This window comes from Oncorhynchus masou, chromosome 32 (genome assembly GCF_036934945.1).
Source record: "Oncorhynchus masou masou isolate Uvic2021 chromosome 32, UVic_Omas_1.1, whole genome shotgun sequence".
In the NCBI taxonomy this organism is placed as follows: Eukaryota; Metazoa; Chordata; class Actinopteri; order Salmoniformes; family Salmonidae; genus Oncorhynchus; species Oncorhynchus masou.
Window position 1 is genome coordinate 39,025,570 of NC_088243.1, and position 10,834 is coordinate 39,036,403.

The following is a 10,834-nucleotide window of genomic DNA, read 5'->3' on the forward strand; positions in this document are numbered from 1 at the left end:
CTCCGAGAACGCCGTCCACGTTTTCTAGCGTGGCCGAGAGACGACCCTGCGCTTGACCGCTGCCTCTCATTGACATCTGTCTAACGTCTCATTCGTTGTCTCATCCTCTTCCCCCAGGAAGATGCCCAGTCTGCTGGAGTACCTGAGCTACAACTGTAACTTCATGGGCATCCTGGCCGGGCCCACCTGCTCCTACAACGACTACATGGCCTTCATCGAGGGCACGGCTTACCAGCCTCGCCACCTGGAGGCCAACGGGACGGAGAACGGGAAGTACAAGCATACGGAGCCCTCGCCCAAGGTACCACAATGCCAGAGCTCCCTCTACCAGGATGAACCTAGTAGAATAGGAAAGATACTTGGTCAATTTTTTTGTCTTCAACTCTGGTCCTGGGTTTCGCTGTAGTCCAGTCCTAGCACACCTGGGCTTGAGGATTAGGTGAGTCGTTGAACTAGTTGTCTTAGTGCTGGACTGGAGCAAATGCCTGCGCAGCCTATATTTCTAGGAAGAGTTGGTGATCATTGGTAGTGTGAGTTGGGGCTTGCGTAGTCCATAGTGGACAAACAGTCATGGTAAAGCGTGTATTTGTATGGTTTGGTTTCACGGGTAGAAGAAAAATGCCCTCTTACTCTGTGTGTGTGTGTGTGTGTCCACCACAACAATGATAATCAATCCCATGACCTACAATCTATATAATGTGTTGTTTCCTCGGTAAGATGGTACAGCTTTAATTACAACCCAAATAAGCGTTTACATCAGGATGGCTGGAGAAAATAATGTAGCTTGTCACTTCGTCCCTCGGAGCGCGTCTCAATTATTCTGACATCGTTGGCATTTCTATGACTCATATCTCACTCAAGAGTCTGAGTTGTTCCTGCGAGAGGATCATGACCGATATTCAGTAAAGGGAAGGGACACATTACAAGCCGAGCTAAATATAGACTTCTCAGACAGCCTCGCTGAAGTCTTGGCGGTTTTTTTGTTTTACAAGTGAATTTACAGGCTAATCTTGAACTGAGGTGGCAATTCAAGACGGCAAAACACAAAAGCTGCAACACAACACATCCAACATTTCCTGCTTTTGTACATTATGGGATAGGCCTATACCTGTTAAGTTCCTCACCCCCCCCCCCAAAAGCTGATATTTCAAACGTTAACTATTGACATAGTGTTCAAATCCTCACACATCTACGGTAAATGGACTTAAGAAAAGAAAAATACCACAAAAAATGTTAACCCTAGTTTGCAGGTATAATCGATTTATCTGGTTAAAATGCTTCTTAAGACTGTCATAAGCTTGCATGGCCTCCTTATGTCTTAAAATCATCCGTTTCGCCTTCACAGAACAACGTGATCTCCAAGCTGTGCACTTGTGCCATCTCCCTGGCCGTCTTCCTGTCCGTGTCGAAGATCTTTCCTGTGGAGCGCTCCATCGACGACAAGTTCATGGCCTCTACCCCCTTCATCCTCCAGGTCCTCTACCTGTACCTCTCCATGCTGGCCACCCGGCCCAAGTACTACTTCATTTGGACCCTGTGTGAGTGCACATGAATATTATTCACGTGACTAAATGTGAAGTTTAAAAAAAAACATGATTTTCTGGGAAGTAATTTGGGGAATAATTATATGGGTGCTGCTTTATTTAACTAGGCAGGTCAATTAAGAACACATTTTTACTTACAATGATGGCCTGGCCAGAGGCTAAAGGCCTTGTGGTGCAGGGATTAAAAGTGTAAGAGAAGATGGACGACAGACGTTTTGGGCATTTGGGGGAGAATTAAGTGGGTGCTGGCCACCCCATATAACAAATCAGGGTGACATTGCCTCGGATAATGGTCCTTCTAAAGTCACACAAAAAAATTGGGCTACTTTTTTGAGTTGTGTTACACTGCCCTCCTGTGGCAATGTGGAGAACAATACCCCCGAAGAGCCTCGTACAGTCAAATGAAATGGTCTTGACAGTAAGGGATAATGTTATTCTTTGTTGGCCTCTGCCATACTGCCTGGTAACTTTTCGGTTATTTTTTTCCCCATTGGACAGCTGATGCCATCAACAACGCTGCAGGCTTTGGCTTCAATGGCTACAACAAAGATGGCACACCAAGATGGGACCTGATATCCAATTTGAGAATACTGGACATTGAGGTAAGCCTTTAAAAAAAAATATTATTTACATTTCACTAGTACTGTGGAAGTAGGCTATTATTCATTATTTAGGCTACATTCACTACTTCAACAACCACTCTCTTTCCAGTTTGCCACCAGTTTCAAGATGTTTCTCGACAACTGGAATATCCAGACGGCGCTTTGGCTCAAAAGGTAAAATGCATCATAAACCAGATTACGCTGTACTATCGCACAACAGTAGTCGTGTGGGTGTGTGTGTGTGTCATGTAGATTGTACAATCACAGATAGTAGGCTTATATCAGTAGTAATGCTGATAAATGCACTGAATCTGCTAGCGTCTGGGCCATTATCTCTACACGGGGTTGGGATGCTAATGCTAGACCTGCATCATGTGCAGTCAGGCTGCGATTTTAGTCTTGTGATTAGCATTAGCGGGGATGCTAATGCTATGTCTGTCTTCAACAGGGTGTGTTATGAGCGCTGTCCCATCAACCCCACAGCGGCCACCTTCCTACTGTCGGCCATGTGGCACGGAGTGTACCCTGGGTACTACCTCACCTTTCTCACGGGCATTGGCATGACCATGGCAGCACGGGCAGTGAGTAAACAGCCAACACAGCTGGTGTTACTGACCTGGAATCATACCTGGGGTTGTCTGCATTACCTCTTTCAGCTGGTATTTTATTAGGATCCCCGTTAGCTGTGGCAAAAGCAGCAGCTACTCTTCCTGGGGTCCACATGAAACATGACATAATACAGAACATTCATAGACAACAGCTCGAGGACAGAACTACATACAAATACAAAAGAAACAAGTAACCTACATATCAATACATACACACAAACTATCGAGGTCAAATAGGGGAGAGGCGTTATGCCTCGGTGTTGCTTAATCTGTTTTTTAAAACCAGGTTTGCTGTTTATTTGAGCAATATGAGATGGAAAGAAGTTCCATGCAATAATGGCTCTCTATAATACTGTACGCTTCCTTGAATTTGGGGGCTGTGAAAAGACACCTGGTGGCATGTCTGGTGGGGTAAGTGTGTCAGTTGACTATGGGGGCTGTGAAAAGACACCTGGTGGCATGTCTGGTGGGGTAAGTGTGTCAGTTGACTATGGGGGCTGTGAAAAGACACCTGGTGGCATGTCTGGTGGGGTAAGTGTGTCAGTTGACTATGGGGGCTGTGAAAAGACACCTGGTGGCATGTCTGGTGGGGTAAGTGTGTCAGTTGACTATGGGGGCTGTGAAAAGACACCTGGTGGCATGTCTGGTGGGGTAAGTGTGTCAGTTGACTATGGGGGCTGTGAAAAGACACCTGGTGGCATGTCTGGTGGGGTAAGTGTGTCAGTTGACTATGGGGGCTGTGAAAAGACACCTGGTGGCATGTCTGGTGGGGTAAGTGTGTCAGTTGACTATGGGGGCTGTGAAAAGACACCTGGTGGCATGTCTGGTGGGGTAAGTGTGTCAGTTGACTATGCAAACAATTTGGGATTTTCAACACCAATGTTTCTTATATAAAGAAGAAGGGATGCAGTCAATCTCTCCTCAACTCTTAACCAAGAGAGACTGGCATGCATAGTATTTATATCAGACCTCTGATTACAATGAAGAGCAAGACGTGCCGCTCTGTTCTGGGCCAGCTGCAGCGATAGTGTCCATTATGTAATAGTGTCCTGTATAGTAATAATAGCAGAGGTAAGGCGTGATAGTGTCCAGCATAGTAATAATAGCAGCGGTAAGGTGTGATAGTGTCCAGCATAGTAATAATAGCAGCGGTAAGGCGTGATAGTGTCCAGCTGCAGTGATAGTGTCCTGTATAGTAATAATAGCAGAGGTAAGGCGTGATAGTGTCCAGCTGCAGCTTAACTAGGACTTTCCTCTCAGCACTGGACCACACGACTGGACAATAATCAAGATAAGACAAAACTAGGGCCTGCAGCACTTGCTTGTTGGAGTGTGGTGCCACAATATTGTGATCCCTGCATCCAACGGGTACGGATACAGCTTCAGAACAAGGTTCTACATTAGTAAAAATGTGATCGATACATGTGGTTGATCTTGTTCCTGTGGTGTTTGTAAACACCCTGGTAGGTTGATTAATAACCTGAACCAGATTATAGGTACTGGTTAAACCCTCTGTGTCATCTCTAGGCGCGAACACGAGTTCCGGGGTATTAGGCAGGATTACATGGGTTGTCAGTACAACTCAAAACTCCGTTAGCCCTTTGAGCTGAAGCCGAGGTGTTACCTCTGGCAAAACCAGAAATCCTCAGGTTTCACGCAAGGTCACAAAAGCACATAACTGATGTATTTTAGCTGGCGTTGCCCCCATCTCATTCCTCAATGCATTTGTCACAGTCACCAATAGCGACAAAACAGACCTTAAATTTGATAAACATGCCACCATTTTACTTGTATTATTATGTAAAGACAGCAGAGAGGTGACACAGAGCCATGACCCTGTTCTTATTTTAACGGGAGGCTATAGAACGACTCTGGGCACTGTCCGCTCGGATCGAAAGCTCATACCCCATGGCACAGTGGCTGTGTGGGTGGGAGTCTGCTTTACGCATGAGCAATACGCCAGCAAGCGTGTGTGTCGCAGTATGATAGAGCCAGAGATCACAGGGTAATGGACAGACGGATCCCCACGGCGACAGTAGGAGAGTCCTAGAGGACAGAAAGAGAACCTCTCCTCAATACGCGGCTCCATTCTCCCTCTCATCACATCGAGGAATAACACTATCACAAGATGTCACGATACACAGAACTAGAGGGGGACTTTTTTTTACGGTTCCCTATCCGAAAGTGTGCACTTTGCACTCACCCTCATGGATTAATTGAAGCATGGGAGTGTCCATGTTTGTTAGACCAGTTCATTCTCGTACAAACCACGGGGGGGACTGAATGAGGTAGCGAAAGTCAGCCATGTCCTGAAAGACGAAGCTTTACTTTTTGAGATTCATATCGTTACTCTAAATGCAGGTCGTGGTTGAGTTATGCACTAATGATGAAGTACATTGCCTTTGTCCATGTAAGGTAAAGAACGGGGTCAGTAAACCTCTTGTTGGGCGTTTTATAATGGCTACGACATTACAGCCTATTAAGTCTGAAAGACTGATTTTGTTTCTGTGCCTTTCTTTTAGTCTCTAACCTCCACATCTTCTCTACAAGTGTTTTAGTTTGTACTTTCTGCATCTTAAAGTCAATGCAACATAATGATGTGGGACCGATTCACAATCTATTCATTTGGCTCACTTCCAGCTTAGACACAACATCAAACCGTACTTCCTGGGTTCCACGACACACAAGAGCGTCTACGATGTCATCACGTGGGCAGGGACTCAGGTCGCCATCTGCTACACGGTTGTGCCATTCGTCCTATTGGCCGTTGTGCCGTCACTCAAGTTCTACAGGTGAGTGACATGACTGATTCCACATGCATAATGTACTATTTAACAATGTAGGCCTAATTTTCAAAACAGTAACTTTTTATTAATACATGTGTAGACGACAAAGTTGAGTTGCACATACTGTGTTGGGTCCTAAGAGTCCTGGGAAGCACCACCAAGTTCAAAACCTCTCCTGCTTTTTATGGGACATTATTACAAATGCCTGTTTAAAAAGGCAGGCCAATAAAACGAGTGAACACGGCACAGATGGGCACACTGCATTAGGTCTTTCCCCTTTAGTGTCCAACTGTTAACAAGACCAGTTAATGACGGGGATGATTCACACGGAGAAATAAGAGGGGCTTTATGCATTCAGGGCACTCCAGTAAAATGGAGGCAAATATTCTGTGTCATCTGCCAGGTTGAGGAGCGTATAAAACCCAGTCATTAAACAGGAGAGTTTGGGGACGGCTGGCTGCTGAAATGGAAGGAAGGACTGGACCTTGAGGACATAGTGTTCCCACAATCACAAATGCACTGTGACTGACTGCAGAGATTTAAAACTCAGGATTTTCTATCCCGTTAGGATGAGCTAGAATAACTTGTTGGGACCCGTAATGAGTCCATATAATTTGTATTCACAATGACATTTTGCAAACTCTTCTGGAATCTTTACACCACATAGAAAACTGCCCTCGGCATGCTCTTTCCCGGGGCTTAGGCCTGGATTTGTGAAGAGTGCTATACTGAACAGATGACATTGGATTAATGACTTTACTGATTGATTTTCTCTTGCCAGGTCATGGTACTACTGCATACACATAGCATGCCTGCTGCTGGTGTTAGCCCTTCCAGTGAAGCCATGGCACCTCCGCGCCAAGGAGGAGCAACCGCAGCAGAACAGCCTACAGGAGGGGTTGACCGGAGACCACAACAGCCACTCCATCACAGACAACAACTGCAACCAGAAACACAAAGCCACATGAGACCCGAGAGGAAGCCCCTCCACCCCTTAGAGCTCAAACAACCGGCACAGAGAGAAGCAAACTCTGTGCGAACACTTGAGACAAAGTGCAGCGATTCTTTGAGACCACAAAGAACCAAAAAATTGACAGGAACACCGGAATAACAGACAATAACAAACTCAGTTTAACAACAACCCATCAAACCTTACAGTAGCGAGGAACGACAGCAAACCACGCTTTGGATAAATTAGAAGTAACGAGAAGAATGGATAGAGAAATATCCGAGGGCCACTAAACGGCTAGGATCTAATGAGTGATAATAATGACATTAGCGATGATGCTAATGGTGCAATGCTAAATGACAGAATGCCGAAGAGTGCAAAGCTGACTTAAGTTTCCTTACCTCTGTGTATTGCTAACAAGTTAGAGGCTAGGCAGATTCTTGGTGCAGATTCTGCAGGGTGAGAAAGGTTGTGTGGAGGGGGAGAGCTTGTGGCATTGGGAAAGGAAGGAGTTGCAGTTGAATCTCGAGTGTAGAGGGCGCTATACAGGCTAGTCAGACATAGGTATCGAGAGGATTTTTGTCAGGGTAGGAAAACGATGTAACCTCTACTAGGAAAAGAGAGAAATATGAAAACTTTTTTGTCAGATGCCAACTTCAAGCAGGCCTTAGGATCCTCTAAACATTGTTTGATTACTGTCACCCTTCTTTTTGTAGCTGCTGCTTTTTTGGAATGATACTCGTTCTTTACAGATGGTTCATTCACGGTAATTGATTTTAAGGGGTTTTTGACATGGGGTTAATTCTGTGTAGCTTCCTTGTTTTCCTACTGTATCTGATTACAAACTGTAGGTTTCCTCTCGGTTCATATGTCTTGCCTACTTCTGTAACATCAGTTGAGTTCAGTTCTGTTTAACTGGTTTGAAATCCTCATGTAAGCTTCTAGTTTTACTATGAACTCAAGTTGAAATCTCCATCTAGATTCGTTTTTTGAATCTATAGCCTCAGTGAAATTGAACAAACTGTATTGTTTGTGACCTAATCACTCGTGGACAGACTGACCATTGAGGCAAGATTTTAGTTCTGGGTTAACCAAGATTATTTGATCTTACTGTATGAGTAATTGGATACATCCTACAGTGTAACGTTTACTATCACAATACAAAATGGAGCTGATTTTAGATTAATATGAATGACCTTTAGTAACACAGGTTGGGAAAATATGTATTTGACATTTAGGAAGCCGACTGTATGTAACATTTGTACGTATGACATCATTGGAAAACAAACATAGCAATTCTTACGCTCCAATCGTGAACCCTAACTTGTATTCTCGCTTGTCTTGTGACCCTCTTAATAAACAAAACAAATATTTCAAGCCAGATCCCAGACATGAGCCACAACCCAAGAGGTTCCCTCGTTCTAGTAATGTTGGAAAACACTGGTGTTTCTAACCAACTCTTCCATGATGTGGGGTGTTAATTGTGGCGCATAGGACAGCCCATGAGCGTACCCTACACGTCCTGATTAATGCTCCACAGTGCCCTGTTTCTGGAGAGGTATGGCACATTCCATCTCATACAGTACAGGCAGGCATAGATGTGCCATAGCCACATCTTTTGGACCAAACGCACCATTCAGCTGGTAAGAGTTGGAGAAGTACTGTAGTACAACCAAGATGGGAGCCAATGAACCAGTTTAGGGGTTTATTTTGTGATGAGTAACAACCATGCAGCAGATTTGAGTTTCCAAATGTAATCTTTCACCTAACGTGCATACTGTACTCCTGCCATAAATGTGTGTATGTGATTTTTAAATGTTCATGTGGTCTATAAGTGTATTTGTAGTCGAGGTATAAATGCCCGAGGGGAAAGGTGTGTCATCTTTACCAGCAAGTTGATAACTGCACTGCATGGCCACCCAAAACGAGCCCGGTGAAACCAGATGTAACACTACGCTCACCATACCTTGTGTAGTATTCCGTCTGGTTTAACTAAGCTACCCCAAACCAGCAGATCAATGCTAACTGCTCCATATGTCCAAAGTGCCGTGTGTGTGTGTGTGAAAGCATAATGGTTATTTTTGTGTCAAGAAAGAAGAAACTTATGGAAAGATTTGTATAATGGTACTTAAAACTGATTTATGTCAAAGGGAAATTATTTTTTAAATACTAATACAGAGATTTTAAACCAGAGTTCGCCCTCGCCTTCTTTTTGTACCTTTGGTTGGAATGTGAAGTACTACACTGCTCAAAAAAATAAAGGGAACACTAAAATAACATCCTAGATCTGAATGAAATATTCTTATTAAATACTTTTTTCTTTATAGTTGAATGTGCTGACAAAAAAATCAATTTATCAACCCTCGGCGGTCTGGATTTGGAGTCACACTCAAAATTAAAGTGGAAAACCACACTACAGGCTGATCCAACTTTAATGTAATGTCCTTAAAACAAGTCCAGATGAGGCTCAGTGGTGTATGACCTCCCTACAATGCCTGGGCATGCTCCTGATGAGGTGGCGGATGGTCTCCTGAGGGATCTCCTCCCAGACCTGGACTAAAGCATCCGCCAACTCCTGGACAGTCTGTGGCTACCATGGCTGCCGGCCGAGGTCTTTATCCCCTTACACTGTGTATAAGAAATTAGTTTTGGAATTGTTAGTTAGATTACTTGTTGGTTATTACTGCGTTGTCGGAACTAGAAGCACAAGCATTTCGCTACACTCGCATTAACATCTGCTAACCATGTGTACGTGACAAATAACATTTGATTTGGTGCAACGTGCCGTTGGTGGATGGAGCGAGACATGATGTCCCAGATGTGCTCAATTGGATTCAGGTCTGGGGAACGGGCGGGCCAGTCCATAGCATCAATGCCTTCCTCTTGCAGGAATTGCTGACACACTCCAGCCACATGAGGTCGAGCATTGCACCAGCATATGGTCTGGCATTGATGTGCCATCCTGGATGAGCTGCACTACCTGAGCCACTTGTGTGGGTTGTAGACTCCGTCTCATGCTACCACTAGAGTGAAAGCACCTCCAGCATTCAAGAGTGACCAAAACATCAGCCAGGAAGCATAGGAACTGAGAAGTGGTCTGTGGTTATCACCTGCAGAACCACTCCTTTATTTGGGGTGTCTTGCTAATTGCCTATAATTTTCACATGTTGTCTATTCCATTTGCACAACAGCATGTGAAATGTATTGTCAATCAGTGTTGCTTCCTAAGTGGACAGTTTGATTTCACAGAAGTGTGATTGACTTGGAGTTACATTGTGTTGTTTAACTGTTCCCTTTATTTTTTTGAGCAGTGTATATGGGAAAGAAGCCAAGAAAGGGATGGGGAGTGAGAGTGAGGATAGAGATATTTCATCCATGTGGGATTATTGGAAGGGGTTTGTTTTAGGGTGCATCCTAATAGTCTAACATGGATTACTTTCCTTGTATCCTCACTAGTTTGGAACTATAGGACCTGTGAACGCACTATGGTAGATGCCCTAGCTACCATGGCTGCCGGCCAAGCTTCCACTCATCGAGCTCTTTCAAATTGGTATAGATGGAGGAAAGGAGATGAAGCCACTTTGGACTATTGAGATGCGCGCTAAATACTGTGTGTCTGACTCTGGCCCTGTCGCTCGCTGGAAAGGGCGCTTGGCAAACGAGCTAGTTAACGAGCGTAAAGTCACTGGCCTGGACCTAATCAAAAGCGGAGTGGAAATGAAAAGGCTTGCTTTGTTTCAAATCTGGGTCTATGAGATCCCTCTCATTTCCTAACCTAAAACAAACAAGGACCCTCTGCTGTGTGCGTGTGAGAGGTTCTGTGTAGCTGTCGCTCAAACCACCTCTTCGTTAAACTTGGAAGCATTTGTTTTAGTCATGTCTGTGGTAAAATGCAGACTTGGGGAAAAACATGTAAGACAACACATCCCTCCATCTACCATCAATGCCCCACATGACTGCTAATAATCCTAATGTATCCCTTGACAGTCAACGTGGCTCTGAATGCTATATCAGTTCTGGATCATATTTGGAATGCTTTCACCAGTCCTCTCCCAGGTATTCGCGATCATTACTCAGTAGGTTGTATAAAGCGAATTATACTTATTCCAAGAAAATCCAGACACTGAGATATGTTGTTGACAACTGAATACTATTTGCATTTTACTTACAAATGTAAATTTCCAGTTTGAGCTATAATTCTTAAATGTATTGGTAAATGGATCTTTCGAATGACTGACCAGGTGATTACATTTCTAGGTCACCGTCAGTGGTTCATAGTAAGGCTATAAAACCTAGCTGTGGATACAATCCACGATGAAAGATGATCTTGCACTGTTAATGTAGG

The 10,834-nt window shown here is 44.2% G+C and overlaps 1 protein-coding gene across 2 annotated transcripts in view; it reads left to right on the forward strand.

Annotated features, from left to right (window-relative positions):
* Nucleotides 1–8,682, forward strand: part of mboat2a (membrane bound O-acyltransferase domain containing 2a) — a 91,029-nt gene extending 82,347 nt beyond the window's left edge. For both annotated transcript variants that reach the window (XM_064954115.1, XM_064954116.1), the window contains exons 7-13: nucleotides 118–301; nucleotides 1,346–1,538; nucleotides 2,043–2,146; nucleotides 2,256–2,320; nucleotides 2,595–2,727; nucleotides 5,395–5,546; nucleotides 6,322–8,682. In XM_064954115.1, the coding sequence (XP_064810187.1) occupies nucleotides 118–301; nucleotides 1,346–1,538; nucleotides 2,043–2,146; nucleotides 2,256–2,320; nucleotides 2,595–2,727; nucleotides 5,395–5,546; nucleotides 6,322–6,508 (1,018 nt within the window). In that variant the 3' untranslated portion in view covers nucleotides 6,509–8,682. The remainder of the gene's footprint in view (nucleotides 1–117; nucleotides 302–1,345; nucleotides 1,539–2,042; nucleotides 2,147–2,255; nucleotides 2,321–2,594; nucleotides 2,728–5,394; nucleotides 5,547–6,321) is intronic.
* The last annotated feature ends 2,152 nt before the right edge of the window (nucleotides 8,683–10,834 follow it).